Source organism: Macrobrachium nipponense, chromosome 46 (genome assembly GCF_015104395.2).
Source record: "Macrobrachium nipponense isolate FS-2020 chromosome 46, ASM1510439v2, whole genome shotgun sequence".
NCBI lineage: Eukaryota > Metazoa > Arthropoda > Malacostraca > Decapoda > Palaemonidae > Macrobrachium > Macrobrachium nipponense.
The window spans coordinates 29,487,918-29,508,307 of record NC_061106.1 but is presented as its reverse complement, the minus strand read 5'-3'; the positions used below and the strand labels follow the sequence as shown (position 1 = coordinate 29,508,307).

The 20,390-nt window shown below is 37.8% G+C and overlaps 1 protein-coding gene across 2 annotated transcripts in view; it reads right to left on the bottom strand.

Moving 5' to 3' along the window:
- Positions 1 to 20,390, bottom strand: part of LOC135214851 (lysophospholipid acyltransferase 5-like) — a 118,982-nt gene that overhangs the window by 35,518 nt on the left and 63,074 nt on the right. The window contains exon 8 of one of the 2 annotated variants that reach the window (XM_064249267.1): positions 8,860 to 9,004. In XM_064249267.1, the coding sequence (XP_064105337.1) occupies positions 8,860 to 9,004 (145 nt within the window). Of the gene's footprint in view, positions 1 to 671; positions 817 to 8,859; positions 9,005 to 20,390 lie in introns of both variants that reach the window. The other variant, XM_064249266.1, reaches the window with a different exon arrangement.

Below are 20,390 nucleotides of genomic sequence, written 5' to 3'. Positions count from 1 at the left end.
TCACACATGAAAAAAATTTTTATGCTTGTGTAACAATTGTTAAAACTACAATTTTAACTAAGATTTAAATTTCAATTAATATTTTGAAAGTTATACATATGGTTTACAATATGTAATGTATATGCACTGACACTGATTTATCACTTTTAGCCACAAAAAAAGAAAATACACTTAACAAAACAAAAACTTACACATCAAACGAATTAAGTTGCAGGATACAGGGTACTGGTATTTAAAAATTTACATCTAAAACCTTAAATAAAAATTTCCATACAATACTAAGCTCTCAAAACTCAGAACTACCAATAGCAAACAAATAGATAAAACAATATACGTACAGGCATTCCCTGGTTATTGGCGGGAGTTACGGTCTGACGGCTTGAAGACAGGTGAAAATTGCTGATAACCAGATTTTGGTGTCAATAACTGGCTAATGGTGCCTCTGTTAGGCAGCACCAATACGCTATTACCAACACCGATAACTGGCAATCAGCACATTTCCGTACTGAAAATCACTGTTGGCGATTACCAGCACCAGACAAGCGCCATAAAACCGGATCACTGATAACCAGGGACTGACTGTAGTGCAATGTAGCTACAATTGACTTTTAAAAGCATACAAAAGTGGTAAGACGTAAAACAAGGAAGCTGGAGCATAAGCACCTACTTACTGTGCTACCCAAGCGTTTGTATTAGTGTTGAAAGAAGCAATCATGTGGCCAAAAGTTGTGGCGCCTTCATATGTTCCAATCTTGACATTGGCACAGCCGTTCCAAAGGCAGTTTCCGTTTGCATCCTTACCAGAATACGAGAGGCCTAGAGGATTGAATGGGAGGGAATCGAGTTACTTGGCCCAGAGGGGAAAATTACAAACAGGACTCACAAGCAATATGAGCTAAAGCTGTCATTTAAAGGGAATGAAAAACTTCTAAGAAAACCACAGGGATAAACTTATACTGACTAAATAACCCTATATAAAGCTTCAGCACTACTGTACTTTATCTCACTGGGCCTCTTCAATGACAGCTCTGCCAAATCATGCTACCATAAATAAAATTTCCTAGGGCTAAAAATGCAATACAAGAGAGGCAAATTTACCATACCACAACTACAATGTATCACTTCGGTATTCTAACAAAAAATGTCAATCTGTAAGTCCAACATAGAAAAAAATTCTCATTTAGGCAAATAATAGAAACTTTCTATGGGGAAGTGCTACACCATTTTTAGTGTATCATCTTCACCAATGAATGATAATAAAAAAAAAAAAAAAAATCAAAAGATAATTTTTTTCAACATAAAATGTGACCTGAAAAGTTTAAAAATAGCATTATAAGCTACTTTGGAAGACAAAATATTCACATTGTTGGTATAAAACAAGACTTGAAAGCATAATATCCAAAACAGGCTATACTAAATTTAACGACTGACAAAAAAAAAAAGCAGTTTGTGGTACAATCCCACCATTCATAACAGACTCATTTGTGAGTTCTTGACACAACATTCCTAGATAATGATCATAAGATGCATGCCATCAGACCTCTGGTCCTATGTAGGCAAGAACCTTGCTGTCAGCAAATCTTTTTTCTTACACTTATAGTTGATTTGATCTTCAAAGGGGTCTGCCAGTTTTGAGGTAATTTTACCCATAAAATCCAATCTGCAACTCTTTGGTTTTGTGTCCTTTAAAAAAATATAATAAAAACCTAATCACCTTATATAAATCACTTTACAGAACTGAAATATGGAATGAACACCTTGGAATAACCTTCACAAGGATAGTGTGTTTCCTCTTAACAAATATCACTGACTTACAAAAATTAATTTTTTTGCTTAAAGTTCACATTTTTAGTAAAAAAAAATCTGTCAAAGTTTGAACAGGTTCATAAAAACCAACATAGTACAGTCATTTGGACAGTTTAGGCCTAACACGTGTGAAAGAAATAGAAATAGTAAGAGAGAGAGAGAGAGAGAGAGAGAGAGAGAGAGAGAGAGAGAGAGAGAGAGAGAGAGAGAGAGAGAGAGAGAGAGAGAGAGAGAATGACTTGTCTGTAAAATAATTCCAGTTCCAGTTTTAGTCTCAGTGCAAGGGTGTTACTGTATCCTGTACTCAGAATTGAACATCTCCCCCAAAAGTCCGTTGACTAGACTTGTTCTTTACATACACAGAATAAAAGTAGTAACTTGGTGCAGTGGTACCGGCATTGTGAACGATCATCCATCTTCTGTGGTTAGTCTGGTCATTGCTACTTGTACACAGCATTTATCATGCATAAACTTTACCTTTACATACATGGATTGTTTGCATAACAATGAAGTTACTTGATCATGAATACTTCTTTGGAAAATTCTTATGGGAGCCATTTTGATTGTGAAAGTGTCATCTTTTTTTGATGTTCCAGGTTTAATCAACATTTATTGTAAACAATATTATTGTAAACATCTTATGTCTAGATTCTACAAGCTTTTATAAATTACTGTACATTTTTCATAGGGAATTCAGGCATTGGCTAGGACTTTACATCACTTGGAACTGCTATTAGCAAAATTAACCCTTATGAGCCAGGCTAAAAACAACATATGCAGCACCCCAGGCTGGGGAAACTTTGATGTCGACAAATTTAAGAAAAAACACGTCAATGGGAAGAGGAGGATAAGCAAATGCACATGGTGTAAGAAAAAAAAATCTAAAAAATTCTCCCTACTTCCCACAAAAAGTTGAAACAGACTTTACAACCCGTTGTGGGGCCTCTTTTATAAGCCAATCATTATAAATTTTGCCAAGTTACATGTTTTTTTAATAAATAATTTATTTATACATGTTTTTTCTAATATCTCTTTGAACTTTTCTTTTCCAAATTACTATTAGTAAATTGACATACTAACATAAAAGATAAATAAAAAGATGTCATGGGAATAAGAGGAACACAACATGTCTCCTTGAAGTCCAGATCACAACTAACTCATGAGCCACCTACTTTGTTGATCTCAGCCAATCTAAAAGTTGCCGTTAGTGAATTTATGGGCTATGGAAGTAATAGAACCTCTTTCCTGTCTGATTTTGCCAAAATCAGTGGCACGTAATACTGATGCTCACCTTGAGTTAATCCGTCCACCACCCAAAACCTGGTATGAAGGTATCTGTCCATTAAGGGTTAACTGAAGAATAACTGTAAGCTTCTTTATTTTTCCCCAAAATAAGGGGAGGGAACTGACATGATCTAGCAACTGCTGCACCTTGCCAATCAGGTATTTATGCAATATGACAAATTTTTAAAAATTAATTTGTATTTTTCATAGCTAACAAACCTTCAGTCTTCACAATAGGATAATTCTTCTAGGGCGGGCTGGAAACCGGTTAAAATCAGATTGTAAAACAAGGCATCTGTGACATCTGGCAACTCATGCATATACGCAGTGGATATTTGGTCATCAACCAAGCTCAGACCCCACAACATGCCAGTCTTTTCTTTTACTGCCTTGGAGAACAGAGTTTTGCTTCACTCTCCTTTTCCAAGGCAGTTTTTTTTTATTGTAGCCTGCACTTTATTTCTTTTTATTTAGATAAACCAATCATTTATACATGACAATTCACCTCCCCAGCCCACTCACTCTAGCCATACCTAGACTACAAGAGAAAGTGAAGTTCTTACCTTCAAGCAAATTGAGGCGAGAGGGTGCACTTGACTCACAAGCAAGACAACGATATAAATTTTTTGCTCTGTACACAAACATTTTCCTTAATAAGAATGACATACTTATGACCCAGCCAGTGCTTCCAAATATCAGTCGTATTTCTTGTTATTCTTAACAGCAGTCAATTCTTTCACTGCAGTAGGTACTAAGTCTAAGACCTTGTAACATTTCACATTAACTCTCCCTTTAAAGCTCAAGTCTTGGAACTAGAAATATTAATGCTGTCTTTCCCCGCATGCTCTTCGTAACCTCAATTTCTCATAAGCTTTTTTTTTTTTCTTACAACCTAATTCAATTCAATTTAAAATCTATATTCTTTGATTAGAAATTCAAAGTCCTATACTTTTGGAACATCAAACTTCTATGATATTCCAAACACCCTCTATTTCTTATTTCATTTTCCTTCAAACTCACTCAATTTCTGAAAGTACCACATTCAACTTGAAAGCAAAATACCTTCTTAACAGTTTTTAGAAAAATTTAGTGATACGTAATGACTTCAACAGACTCCTCAGATAGTAAAATTATTTTATGCTGCCTCCACATTTCACAAAAATCTATTCTACACAGAGAAACTTCCAATAAAGGCATGAAGTACACACACTATTTCTTCAATTGCCTACATAAAATTCTTGACATTAACTTTATTCAATGGGTCAACTTTCATTTTTCAAATCAACAAATTTACACAAAATTCTTGTACTGTACTAGTATAACTTGCATCAAGCAACATCAGTATAAATTTTTTTTTGATCAATTGCCTTCAAAATGTTCTGTATCCCCTACAAATGTATAATATAAGTATGTAATGCCATTATGTATTAAAAGCTTTCACACAGAATTACAAAAATCTTTCAATAAATTCAAGATTTGTAATGCCTTTTTTTATTAATTAAAAATAAACATTTTCCTTCACACTAATGTAAAGCATACCCAAAACTCCTCACAATAAAATTATGCTAAAGCAACCTATAAACAATCAATAATGATTCCAAAGTTGCTGCTGACCAATGTAAACTTGAGTAAACTTGAAGCAAGCGACATTTAGTTTTTCCTATTAGTATTCTACTTCCGAGCTTTAACCCATTTTTATTATTTAAGAGAAACCCTTCAGCAGTTCAACACAAGTTGAGGCAAAGTATGACTGTCTACACTTCCGAACCACGTCGAGAGTGAACTTCTATCACCAGAAATACACGTCTCATTCCTCAATGGAATGGCCAAGAATCGAACTCGCGACCACTGAGGTGGGACGCCAACACTATACCAACCACACCACTGAGGCACTAATTTCTAGCATCTCGCTGGATCTAGTTAAAAAACACATGAAAGCAAGGAATCTTGTGATATCTGGTAACGCATGCGTAGATTGGGTGAAGGATGGTCCAAGACAATGCACCTATGATCGCGCATCAGTCTTTCTTTTGACCGCCTGGGCGAGAGTCGTGTTAACCTCTCTTGCCCTTTTCCCGGTTCATTGCCCGTTTCGCTTCTGTTTTGTGTGTGTGTGTGTGTTTGGCTGGTATTATGGTTCCTTCTCCTTCTCGGCATCAGCGTATGTGCCCCAGAAAAAACAACTTCAGCAGTATATCTGTCAGCTCCTCAAGGAACCAACAAGAGATGACAGTCAGGTTCAAAAACCATTCTTTTCTTCAGAAACTTGTATACTTTTTGGACTTTGTAGGGTGAAAGCAAAACAAGCCATCAGATTAATTACACTGACATTAAAAGACTGTTTCATGAAAAAGACTTATGACACTAATGTCACAAGAGAAAATCCCTATCTACAAAACTAATTATATTTTCTCATTATATCATGAGTTCTTACAAGATCTTCTTTTACCTTAGAAGGCCAAAACAAACAAAAGTTCCAAGAGGGTTTGGTTAACACACACTCTCGTTAGAAGATAAAGAGAGCAAGCATAGACAAAATGATAAATTTTTAATCAATTTGTATTTTTCATAACTAACCAACCTTCAGTCTTAACATTATGATAATCTAGTGCTAGCTGGAAATCCAGTAAAATTAATAAAAAATACTGTGTGATCCAGGGACTATTGGCATCTGTACTTGCTCACGGGGTATTTGGGAGCTGCCACAATGCCTTGGTTTTAGGTAAGCAAGCACAGACAAATCAAGTTTTAGGTGTTTTTTTTTTTTTTTAATAAAAAAAACTATACCAAATCCTTCAATTAACACTTCAGTGACAGATTTTCAAAAGGCTAGAATCTAGGTATCATAAAAGCTCCTACAAGGAAAATAAAGGAAATATTTTCAGACAAATAAGTTAGTCTTGGTCAAATGCACAGTCCAGCAAATAGATAGAAAAATTCAAGATGCCATAAATATATAAATGCCAATCACAACATTGTGGTGCTGTGATCAGAAGAGTTGCATGACATAAAAATTTGGAATTTCTAAATCCTGAGTCCTGTAACAGGTTTTTTTTTTTATACAAAGGCACACCATTTTTGGGCAAGAATACAAGAGGAGATTGCAAGAGAGATTGTGGAAGCATCACTTCAATTACAAGTCAAGTGGAAAAATAAGAAAGGCAGTGCTCACCCAGGAAGTAAGGTGGGGGAGAGGCTCCAATTATTTTTGTGGCAAATTATCAGACCTCACAGTACTACTTAAGCCTTTAAGTATTTAATTGTCCACTCAAAAGTACCCTTTTATTTCTTAATGTAAATACTTTCATCCATGCTACCAAATACCCTTTAATTCTCAATGTACTTTCATACATTTTACCAAATGCTACTAAATGACAACACCCCCTTTTCATGTAAAAATAAAACAGGTAGTCTTATGGCATCCTAGGACAGCACAACTGACAGCTAACTTAGGGCTAACCTGACAGAATAAGATCATGATTACTAACTGTAAGTAAACCTATGACTGGATCCTTTGCCAACTCATACATATCCCACAATTTATATCAATAAATAAAATTCTTTTGGGTTGTAAAGGCAATTCACCATACAATATATTTAGTTTGTGCAAAAATTTGAAATCCCAATCTTAATGTTTCTTTTGTAAGAAAATAACTATCTGTTTACATGCAAATTTGATCTACTAAACTCTTGATTAACCTCCAGTAGCATATTTCCTTGTTCCAAGCTTACGTTAAAATTTGCATTTCAATTTTCCACCAGCTCATAATCTAAAAATTGTATCTTAATCATTTTAAGTAAATCTGCTTGTGTGACAAAAGAAATAATCATAATAATCCTACAATAGGACTTGCTGAATGTTGGAATGTGTCTTCTTTTGCTGTCAAGAGGATTAGCAAGATGCATGTTCCTATCTTGGAGATTTGGAGAGGCTCCTATTCACCAAATTTCAGGATATGAATTAAAAGTTGGCTGGCATATTTGGCTAATGATTACTGACTTCATAACTGACACATGGCATAAGTCCACTTTTCTACAACGCGCACCACAAGGAGAAAGATATGGTCAGATTGTGTTCCCATCTTTGCAGAATTTCCATCTTAGATAGTCTACTATGATAGTCTGCTATGACAGTAAAGTACATAGTCATAGTTGGTCAGGTTCAAGAAGTGGATCAAAGACGCTGTTATTGAGCTGCACTGAGCTAATGACCATTGAGGACTTAGTGTCAAAATGTGAGTTTGCCAGGGAGAAAGAAGCATGAGCTTACAAGGTATCAGACTTCAACTGTCTTCGGGTCATCCATGCATGGTTTAAGATTGACCATTTCAATCAATGATAATGTTATTTTACTCCTTTCTTAGAAATTGTGATAAATAACTCATTAATCATGAATGAAAATATTAGCCCTAAATAGTTTTGATCAAAATTTGGTTTGTCTAATACATGGACAAAATCCATTATCAAAAGATTCACAACTATATTCTGTGATGCTTTCTAGTTTAAAATATCTTCAATGGCAATCAGCTCCTTGTAAAGATGACATGTCAGTCACCAAACAACCAGGGAATTTATACCTAATTCAATTTTCAGCAATGATCATACGTATAAATTTTCATTGCCATTACACAATAGCTACTCACAATACTTGATGTAGACCGACACATCAGTAACCTAGAGTACAGCAGTTTCCTTTCATTAAAAAGGAACAGATAAAAACAAGATTTGCCAGTATGTATTGTTTAAACAGCAGTGGAATTTCAGGATACATGAAAATATATTCCTGGAATGTGTCAGATAAAATCAATCTAACCCTACGTAACCATGTAAACTAGAAGTAGAGAGCAAAAAATGTATACTAAACCTGAAGAAAGAAAGTTATATAAAAGTTTTACACAATTACCACAAGTTCTGCTGAGCACAAAAATGTAGTTTCGAATTCTTTACCTTTTATAAAATCCTAGTTCAGTTAATTCTTATGTAAAACAAGGATTTGTATAAGCATAAAATGATGGCAGTCATAAAAATAACATGAAAAATCTAGCAAACAAGGAGTTACCAAAGTACTGATCAACAGCATGGCATGTCACTTCAAAACCATTTCCACTCAACTGTACATCTTCCTGTGACAACGCTAAAAATTCACATAGCTCAAAAATCATTTCCACAGAGAAAACAAGCCTCCTTTCACAACTCTGTAAATGGGATTATACGGGGAAAAGGAAATCAACAACTAGATTTTATTACCAGCAACAATTATTGAAACTTAAAATGTTGAAAAACTAGATCTCATTACCAGCAACAATTACTGAAACTTAAAATGTTAAGAAATTATAGGAAAAGAATTAGCATGCAAAGCTATAGAAGCATTCATTGCTACAATTTCTTCCAAGATATTGCTACAATTCCTAGGGACCACTTCAAGCAGGAGAAAGGGAAGGCGGAAATTTTCAAGGGTTAGCATCAGATAATTAACAAAAACAATCAATATGCCCAAGCAAAAACCTCAGAGAAATCAACAGAAGTATCCACACATTACTGAGGGGAGTCTATTAGTTACACTAATGCAAATACTTGCATAACTAAAGTAGGGAAAATAGAAAAAGTGGAAAACATATAAGTTTTTGAGCTTTCAGAGGACAACTCCAAAAGTATATCGTCCCTAAATTAAAGTGGTAGATGTCCAGTCTTTCTCCAAAGGGACCCAACCACAACCAGGAACAACCAAACTGGTGAGACTATTGGAGTGATCTCAACAGACTAACTTACTGCGCAACCCACTGATTCGTGTTGTAATTGAAGGACTGAATTAGATGACCAAATTGGGTGGACCCCTCCCATAGGAGAACATTGACGTTTCTACAGCCATCCCATCGCATGCCTCCAGTTGTGTCCCGGCCATTGAAAGCCAAGCCTGGGGCCAGTAAGAATTCTTTAGAATAAGACTGTTTATGGTCAGAAGGTAACCATGAACTTAGGGCCATGGTATTTAAAAGCACTAATAAAAAACAAAATAAAAAAATAATGGTGACTATAACCAAATCATAAGAGAATAGCAATATAAATAATATTCAAAATAACAATAGCAACAATAATAATAATGTTATATAGCTTTCAAAGACAAATATTAAAAACTTGTAAAAATATAGAGGATTTCTAAAGAACCTTTACAACTTGGGACAAAATTCATGAACATGCAGTTTTAGAAGAAAGATAAGGAAAAATACAGAATACATAATTAATTTAGAGGTACTCTCTTGCCTCAGTGAAATGAGACATTAAGACATTTGTACATTTTAGAATTAAAAAAAATAAAATTCAAATAAGGCCCTTCCTATTGATTACTGTAGATTCACATTATAACACAACTGGATAATTTCATATGTAATTCCATATAAAACAATCTATTTAGAAAATAAAGCATTCAAAATTGGTTTATGTTTAAAACATGTAGACATATCATTACTTATTCCTAATGCATAGTTAAGGGTAGACAAACTGGATAGCAGACTTCTTGAACTAGCAATTTAATGGTTAATGATTGGTGAAAACACCATGTTCTGGGTAGACTTGCCTGCTAAACTTGACCAAGCCTCTAATCCCATAAATCTTTAAGCCAATAAAAGAATCAAGACAACCTTACTGTAAAGGAGAACAACAAAAGAGAAGTAGGTGTGTGATGCATTCCTTACATCCCCTAGTGCCCAGCAGTGTTTCAGTGCACTAATAACAAGGTTTCCACGAACTTTTACACTTTTCTCATAGTATCGACTTATTTCATCATGTACATCACCACCAAATCACTTACAGTTAAACCTCAGATTTCGTACCCTTTGGTTTTTGTTGACTTTTCCTGATGAAATTTTGACTCTGGTTTCATACATATTCTCGAATTTAATGCTTTTGTGTTCGTTGTTTTTGTGTTTTTTATTAAAGTGCAACTATTAAATAAGCCATCATAGGGCCAAAAAAGTTCCAAGTGCCAGTTCTTCTGTAAAAATGGTGAGAAACACCATAGAATTTTAGAAAGATCACATAGCAAAGTGTTGAAAGATGTTGCATGCCAATCTCAGTAAGAAAATGCCTACAAGTGCTGCTGTTAGTGAATTTAATGGCCAGCAGAGGCTGGTTTGAAAAATTCAGAAAGCAAACTGGTATACATAATGTACCTACTTCAGTGATTAAGGACATGTTTGTAAAGTGGTGATATTACCCAAGATAGTGCCTATAAAAAACCAAGAGAAATAACCCTTGATACCTGAAGTCCTTCCAAAAAATAACCTCTCCTCCTCTCCATCTATATGCTAACAAGGCTTCCATAAAGGTAAAAGAGATGTTACACCATAACAACCAGCATCTCTTCATAATCATTTTAAAGTACAGTTGCTTTTAGAAAGGACTAATTGCATGATTTTCTACTATCCAGCTGATTTTCAGCTCTACCAGGCAAAGTGATTTTTGCACTAGCAATCACTGTTTGTAATGTTTTTGCTATTCAGAGGAAGAACATTATTTATGGTATTATCTTTTGCGTTTACAAGTATCTTGGATTTGGGGGTATTTTCCACTGTGCATTTATTGACAGCTGTTGAAGATGGCTAACAGATAGCTTGCTTTTCCTAACTTAGCATCCAGTCAGATTATTTTGATAATTTAGTGTATTCAAGAAGATCCTTTTTCCCCTTCAGGATATTTCTCAGCTTACTGATTTTTCTTGACTGGATTAGTAACGGTGTCCTTGTTTGGTGGTTTTCATCAATTCAGTGCCGCTGCTCTTAATTTTGACTTTTCTGATCTTTTTGTGCTTTTTATACTAAAAAATGTTTGTTCTCACTTCATTATAGGAAGCTTCACATTTATCTGTACCATTTTAGGATTTTAGGGGTCCTGTAATTTATGCTCAATAGTGCTAGCCAGTAATCTGCTTTCGACAATTTTTCTCCCATACCCATTAAAAATAGACTGGCTTTACTTGTGAAACAGCTCCAATCACAACCTGCAAGGAGAAATGACCCACTGTGCATGTGCAGCTCTAGCTCCATGGTAGAAAGAGAAGGTGTCAGTCCTGAGTTGGCTGTGCTGCTCTGCTTCCCTGGATCACATTTAGATCTTTTGCCTATCGTGTATTGTGCTAAGCTACTAATTTTTTCATTTGCAAACATCTGTTCCCTCCTTGCTTTGCTCCAATGTGTTGTGCCTGAGCTATTTCAATTAAGCATCATTTTGCCTTTCAGTCAGTAGCAGGGCTTCCCATCACTGCTACTGTGAATACCAGTTTCTTCAAGTTTTTTAAGCAAGCTCATTTTTCATAAGATTCATCCTAGTCAAGCCTACATTCTTCCCTAGTTTGCTCAAGTTTTGCTCTGAGTTGATAGAGGAGCTTTGTAGAGGAAGTTTTGCCTTTTTTCTTTTTATTCCTCTACAAAGGTTTAGGTTTGTTTACTCTATACAGCATGTTGCCATTTTTGGCATAAATAGTAATGGTTTTCAGTGGTTTCTATATCAGCTTTCATTACTTCATACCAATTTTCATGTTTAGTATTCTAGAGATATTTTGTTTCACTGTGAATTTTATAACTCACCTTAATTATGAAATAGTTCAGATTTATTTTTCCCACTGTGGTCCCAAGGCCAGCATACATTGGGATAAGGAGCGCTGCTGTAAACCTTGCAGAGGTTGTCAGTGGCTTAAACCTACCATAAGACTGCTTGGGGGTTATGTTGGAACCTCTGTGACCTTTTAGGAAGCAATAGGCTTATGGATGGTACAAATTAACAGCTCTGAGGGCTCACGACAGGCCTAGCAAGCCGGTGAGCTGCTATAAATTGCTCATGAACCGCACGACTTACTTCAGGACAGACCCATTGCATCCAACGGATGCCCGGGCACATCCTGACTCGGAATGTTAGAGCATGGACAGGGAAATAAATCTTTGAGATTAGGAACAATTAATCTAAGTACTTTGAGATAGGTAAGGAGGAGGAGGTAATCATGATGATGGAGGAAAGAAAAAATAGACATTTTGGGTCTGTGTGAAACCCGTTACCAGGAGAAGGAACAAAATTATTGCATAACAATTACCAATTATTTTACAAAGGTGGAAGAACCGCACGACACGGAGTAGGTTTTATTGTGAGTGAAGAGCTAGCTGGAAAAATTAGTCATCTAGAATTCAAATGTGATAGGATTATTAGCATTTCCTTAAAGTTAGGAACATTTCAAGCCAGCATAATTCAGGTGTATGCACCACAGCAGGGCCGCCCTCAAGAAGAAAAGGAAGAATTCTACAGACATCTACAAGAAGTAAAAGATTTCTGTCCCATAATGTAGAGAATACATTAATAACTGGAGATATGAATGGACATATTGGGCAAGACAGGACAGGCATAGAGAGCATATTAGGACCATTTAGCATTGGAGACAGAAATAGAGAAGGAGAAAACATAATTGAATTTTTGCATACTAAACCAGATGTCCATTATGAACTCTTTCTATAATCATAGAGACAGCCACAAGTGGACGTGGTACTGATGGAACTCGGCTTTAGGAGCATATACTGAAAAATCAATGATTGATATGGCAATAACAAATAACAAAAATATGGTCAGAGATGTAAAGCATCCCCTCTGTGTCATTCGATTCAGATCACAGGCTTCTCTTAATTAAATTAAAGATGACAAAACCCAAACGCCAATTAAAAGCCAAGTGAGAGAAAGATTTATTTTAGAGAATATGAGAGAAGAGGAGTGCTTAGTTAGATATCAAAACGAAATAAGTAGAGCTTAAACAAATGCAACAGGATAGCAATGACCCAAATGAAAAATGGAGACACTTTAGAATGCTGTAGTGGGTGCTGCTAATAATACAGTGCAAAAGAAAAGAGTTCGAGGTAGGAGGAAAAAACAAACTGCTTGGTGGACCCCCACACTAAAGGCCGCTGTTGCAAACAAAATGAAACTCTTCAGAAAATGGATGAAAACTTTGAATTTGGAAGATCACAATAACTATAAAGAAGCGTCGAGAGAAACGGAAAGAATAAAAGCTCAAACAAAAAGAGAAACATGGGAAAGAATAGGAGAAGATCTGGGAAATGATCTCCAAGGTACCAGAAAACTCATATATAGCACTGCCAAAAACATATAGAAAGGGAAGCCAACCACCCTCTTATGTAATCAAAGACCCTATGGATGGGACAATTTTAACCGAACCCCGAGAAATTGAATTAGGATGGAAACATCACTTTGAAACACTACTAAACAACGGAAACAATGACCTTGAAGAGCATGTAGAATTTGATGTGGTTGGGGATGCAGAACCTGACATAACAACACTGGAGTTAAAAAATGCTCTCAAGAGGATGAGAAATGGTAAGGCCCCTGGAGTGGATACAATACCTGCAGAGCTCCTTAAAAACATGGGGAGGATGGAGTCATCTGGCTACTAGAGCTAATCGACATACTCTGGAATGGGCAAATGCCACCTGAAGACTGGAGAAGAGATCTAATATGCCCAATCTATAAGAAAGGTGACAAGACAAATTGCAGCAATTATAGAGGAATATCCCTAATGTCACATGCTTTTAAAGTATATGAAAGAATACTTGAAACTAGATTGAGAGGATATGTTGAACCAAAGCTGGGTGAATGGCAAAACGGTTTTCGACCACCGGAAGAGGGACAACTGATATGATTTTCTCCCTCAAGATGATATTTGAGAAGAGCTGGGAATGGGACAGGGATAGATATATTGCTTTTATAGATCTAGAAAAGGCTTTTGATAGAGTACCAAGAATGAAAATATGGGATGCCCTAAAAGACCCTTACTATGGAATCCCTGAGAAACTTATAAGAGCAATTTATAACACCTATCAAAACATCAGATCCAGAGTAAAAACAAATCAAGAGAATGAAGACTGGTTTGAAATAAAATCAGGAGTAAGACAGGGCAGCGTCCTTTCGCCACTTCTTTTTATATTGTTCCTTAAGATAAATGTATGAGGGAACTAGGTGAGGATGAAGCTGCAGATATGACCATCAACCTTATGTATGCAGATGACCATGCAATGATAGCCCTCAGCGCAGAATCTCTCCAAGAAAACGTCAACAACTGGAACGCGATCTTAACAGCTAATGGAATGCGGATCAACAAGAATAAGACAGAGATCATGCACTTATCACGAACACCAAGTAACGTAGATGTAGAATTAGAAGGTCAGACATTGAAACAGTGTAGAAATTTCAAATACTTAGGAGTAGAGTTTAGTGACCAAAACGATTCAAAACTGGAAACAACTACCTGAATACAGAAATTCAGTAACAACCTGTATCTGCTCTACCCACTAATGAAAGACAGAAATATACCTCGCAAAGTGAAAACCATAATATACCTCTCTATTTTAAGACCAATATTGACTTATGGCCATGAATCATGGACATTAACATCAAGAACTAGAAGCCAACTTCAAGCAGCTGAAATGAAAGCCCTAAGACTCATAAAAGGTGTAACAAGACTAGATAGGCTACGAAATGAAGACATTAGAAGAGAACTGAGAGTGGAGGGGATACTAGATTTTGTGGAGAGAGGACAGCTTAGATGGTTTGGACACACCAAAAGAATGGAGGAGGAGCGATATCCTATAAGGTTTTTGGAATGGACACCGGAAGGAAGGAGACCGGTAGGAAGACCAAAAATGAGATGGCTACAAAACATAGAGAGAGGAGTAGAGAGGAGAGGCTCTAGTTTGCGGGAAGTTGATGAGATGAGGCTCTATGATGATCGCCAAGAATGGAGACTGTTCCTGAAGCAGGACGACTGACAGGCCTGGAGGCCTACCTGGCGTCTGGTGAGAAAGGAATTTATTTTTCAACATGCCTCAGCACACTTTAAACAAGGATGACTGAAAACTCATTTGCCATCCTTGGACAAGGGCCTACATTTGCAATGACCTTCATAGAGGAGCTGACATTGTTGCCTCTCTATACCTATTGGTGTGTAGGCTGGACTGTGAGTAACAAGTTCCTCTATACCAAGCAGCAAGCGTCTAGATGTTATTAAGTTCACAAGACATTGTAATATGCACAACTGGTGTATAAGCTTGAGTGGTAAGCCTTGTAATATGCTTTTATCATATTTCATCAGTGACCTAAAAGAGCTTGAAATCAGTTGCTTGGATCAGGAATGTGGAGGTAGTCTTACTAGCTCACCAATCTCAACTGCCTTTACAGCCAATTAGAATTAGATTAGATTTGCAAGTGTCTGGCCTTGGACAATGAAGTGAAATCAGTGCTAGAAAAGCAGGCATAGCTCAGTTCCTAAGACATGGTGGGGATTGGCACTCCAACATCAACCTCAGCCAGCTGAACCCGCATCTCTAATAATAAGCAAGGTACTTACTGTCAGTCCCTGCTTCTTAAGTTTTCACTACACACTCTAATCAAGATGCTGCATGAATGCACATGAATGGGACAAGGCCTGTCCTATGCCTGGTTGAAAACAAATATTTCAGAAATATTGCTCACAGTTGCCAGAGGACTATTCATACTTCTACATGAAGTCATTTTGAGGGAAGGAGATCCTTCCTGCTGTAGCTGTCTGCAACCACATCACTTCTACAAGGGACAAACTCATTGATTGCTACCATAGCTTCTAAGTATACTACCACAAAGTGAAGCCCTGAGGACCTAGATGAACCGTTTCATTTCTTAGGAAATTCATGTGCTATTCCTGCTTACCAAATCATAGAAACCTGAAAGTCTAGCAGGTGGGTTACATAACTGTGCTGAAACACAAGTGAAAAGAAGATATGGATAGGGAGATAATAGCTAGACTCATATCCTAAGATTTTGATTGTCTTTCCACAACCTTCCAGACATCTGAGACAAATAGTGGCTGTCTGGCTGCATTGCAGTTGACCATGATCTGTTAAAGCCGGTGAAAAAAACATCTTTAATTGATTGCAAAGAACTAATTCTTTTGCAAGAAAAAAACATTCATTAGAATTTCCACATCTTGGCACGAAAGTCTGTTCTCTTGTGGAATTTCGGATTCAATTTGAGCAACTTCTGGATTTTGCTTTCCATCAGGCAAACAAAGGCATAATCGTGCAATTGTCAATAATTTGTTCAAAATCCGATTCTCCCGGCTGACCTGGAGACTTAAGATGATGTATTTTAACCAAGACAAAGAATTATGTATGATGAACTAAAATATGTACTAAGTATTACAAATTCTGTGGAGGAATAAAGGTACATACAAATCCATCACACAGCAATCAAATGAAAATGTTTACTTCCATAAGCCACAAAAAGCAGTACAAGACTGAACATAAAGAAGCAGTACGTAATGCAGAACATGGGTAGTGCGTACAAACATGTGGTTAAAAAACACACCAACCCAAAAATCATTAAAAGAAATAAGGTAGATGAAAGAAAACCTGATTACTTACCATGGAATATAGTAATTGGAGAATATGACAAGTCAAAAAGCATAAATCTCCATATCAGCAAGTAATAATGTCTGTCCTTAACCATTAATTTATTACTTTCAGCTGCTTTGTTAACTCAGTTTATCTGTCCTTAGCTTTGCATTGCATAAGTAAAAATAAATCATTATACTGTTATCTGTATATATAAAACTGGGATACCTCCAATGCTTCACCAGTCTTAAAGTAAGGTTAAAGAAAATCAGAACCTTCCCATAATATACACTCTAAAAATAGAATAAAGCTAAATAAAACTTCTCTGTGGTTTTGGCTTCAAGAATATGTACAAAAAAGTAGTTTAATATAACTGTACCAATATGAAACTTGAAGTACTCTTAACAAGTTAAGGGCTTAATCATTGATACCCTTTTCATCTAAAATTTCCAATTTTGATATCAACTCAACAAACCAAGCAAGGCTATGAAATTAAATTTTTTCATAAAAATAAAAATATAAGCAAACTCAGGCAAAATATACGGAGCAAATACAATGACTCACGTTAGTTAACAGTACTGTATACAGAACTTGCAAGAAACTTTGCATTTATCAGCATAAAAAACCTCTAAAGGCATAAATTTACCTTGCAATGCAACCGATTCCAGAAAATGGTCATACAAAATAAATATGAGAGAGAGAGAGAGAGAGAGAGAGAGAGAGAGAGAGAGAGAGAGAGAGAGAGAGAGAGAGAGAGAGAGAGAGAAGAGAATGCTTTAATACCAATAAGACAATAAGCATAAGCAAATTTAACACTGTTGAAATTGCAACAATTGTTTATGCACATGATTCTCACCAAAATTAAGGTAAGCATGATTTGCTGCTTAATAAATTATACTTAAAAGGGTGCTAATGAGAAATATGAGTAACAATAAAATAAAATGAAATTTAAAATGACCAATTTTCTAAGACAATTTGTATTTTTCATAGCTACAAACCTGAGGTCTTAACAATAGGATAATTTCTAGCACCTAGCTGGATCCGGCAAAAAAGCGGATGAAAGCAAGGAATCTTGTGGTATCTGGCAACGCATGCATAGATCGGGTGAAGAGTGGTCAAAAACCGATCATCTACTCCAGTCTTTCCCAACTCAGGATGACTAAACAAAAAGAGGGGTGGCTAGAGGTGGGCAGTATAACGTTAAGACCTCAGGTTTGTAGTTATGAAATATACAAATTGTCTTAGAAAATTTGTCATTTGTTCATTCGCGAACAAACCCTTGGTCTTAACAATAGGATAGACTCATACTTGGAGGGAGGTACCAGACATCCTAGACTGGCTGGGGGCCTACCCGCCAGCCCAGCTCTCAAAAGAAATAGTTCTTAGAGAGGGACTGAAGCCCACTGAGAAGCTAGATACATTAAAATCTAACCACTCAGAACCTGAGTGACGTACAATGATATATGGGATAACCATTGTATAGGGAACCAAAGAGAAACTTTGACTGTCCAAAAACCAAACCAGGGCACTAGGGTTTGTAGTACTCCCGACTCCTCCTTGCTACTAAATAGTGGGTCAGATATTGTATACTGCACGACCACACTACCAGTATGACTACCTCACTCACCTGTATCAGACCAGTCCAGCTAATGACGTGTCAATTCCTTAAACCGCCTGAAGGAAGAAGGAAAGGTACAAGAGAAAGGAGGAGGTCAGCCAACTCACTCATTCTCTCATCCACACAATCATCTTAGGTAAGATACAAAGGTGTCCTGTTAGGGGCAACTATGAGTTACACCTGTTGGGCAGCCACCACAGGACCAAGTGAAAACGTCTCCATAGATCTGTGGGCAACATCCTTAAGATAGAAGGTGAACGTGGACTGGCGTAACCAAGTACCAGCGCTCAGCACTCTATGTACAGCCAAGTTCTTTTTGAAAGCCAGAGAGGGACCAATACCCCTAACGTCATGTGCTCTAGCCTGCACAGATGTGGTGATGGAATCATCAAGAGTCAAGCATGCATGTCTGATGGCTTCCCGTATCCAAAAAGAGATAGTATTCTTAGACACCTCTTTCTTTGTACAGCATGTACTGACAAAAAGTCTGCAGCAGCCTGGTATAAGGTGCTGAGTCCTTTTAAGATAGTAACGCAGGGCCCGGACAGGGCACAACAAAATCTCTTGAGCATCACCACCCATAAAGTCAGTCAGTGATGGAATGGAAAACGAAGCGAACCTGTCATCATGCACTGAGGGATTTTGGGTCTTGGCCAGAATTCCAGACAAATTCGAAGGACACTGACTTCCAACCCCTGGTGTGCTTCACCTCATAATTCAGACCGTGGAGCTCTCCTACCCTTTTGGAAGATGCCAAAGCCAAAAGGAAAACTGTTTTGAGCGTCAGGTTCCTATCCGATGAGCGGCACAAGGGCTTATATGGACTCTTAGTCAAGCTCTTAAGCACCAAGGAAACATCCCACGTTGGGGACTTGAGCTCTCTAGAAGACGACTGCTCAAACCCCTTAACTAGCAGGGAAAGTTCCCAGGAAGAGATGTCGATACCCTTCAGGCGTAACACCAAACTCAGAACTGCCCTGTAGCCTCTAATAGCAGACACGGACAAACGTTTCTCATCTCTGAAGAAGGTTAAAAAGTCTGCTATTCACTGAATAGAGGTCACGAGTGGAGAAAAACCCCATTTACGACCCCAATCACAGTAGCCCATTTGCCTTGGTAAACTGCAGAGGTTGACTTCTTAAGACTGCTGGACATGTGTCCAGCTGATTTCTGAGAAAAGCCTCTCTCTCGGAGGAGATAGATGATAGCCTCCAACCGTGAAGAGACAGGGATTCTACTGACTGGTGCAACCTTTCTGCATGGGGCTGACACAGGAGATGCCGCCAAGGGGGAATTTCCCTCGGAACATCTGACAACAACGATAGCAGATCTGGAAACCATTCCGCCTGAGGCCACAGAGGGGCTACCAGAGTCATTCTGAGACCCTGTGAACCCAACAGCCTGTTCAGAACCTGACGGAACACACAAAACGGAGGGAAGGCATACACCTCCAGGTTGTCCCAGGGATGTTGGAATGCATCTTCTGCCAATGCCAAGAGATCTGGGACCACTGAACAGAATACCTCCAGCTTCCTGTTGTAACGTGTCGTGAAAAGTCCAGCATGGGTCTCCCCCAAATCTGGAAAAGCTTGTCCGCCACCACTTGATGAAGGGACCACTCTGTACCTAAGATCTTATCCCGGCGACTGAGTTTGTCTGCGACCACGTTCCGCTTCCCTGGGATATACCTGGCTGAGAGCTCTACCGAATTGCTGATTGCCCACTGGTGAAGCTCAACAGTCAAGGCATGAAGTTGCTGAGAAACTAGGCCTCCCTGTTTGTTCACGTAGGCTACCACCGTGGTGTTGTCCAACATGAGAATGACAGAGTGACCCTCTACCATCCCCCAAAACTCCTTCAGACCCAGGAAAGCTGCCTTCAACTCCAAGACGTTGATATGCTGCTGCTTGTCCTCTAAACCCCAAACTCCTGAAGCGATGAGGCCGCCTAAGTGCGCGCCCTAACCTGCGAGGGAGGCGTCCGAGAACAGAAGGAAGTCCGGAGGGAGAGAACGCAGAGGGACGCTCTTCAATAGATTCTGGTCGTCCAACCACCAACGAAGGTCTTCTCTCACTTTCAAAGACAGTGGGACCATAAACAGGGGAGAGTTCCCCGCTGGAGACCAGAATTCCCTCAGTCTCCATTGCAGAGACCGAAGATGAAGACGCCCATGAGGGACCAGCTTCTCCAGGGAAGATAGCGCTCCCAGAAAACCGGCCACTGATGAGTTGACTGATGCGACTTTGAAAGGAAGTTGCACGCCACAG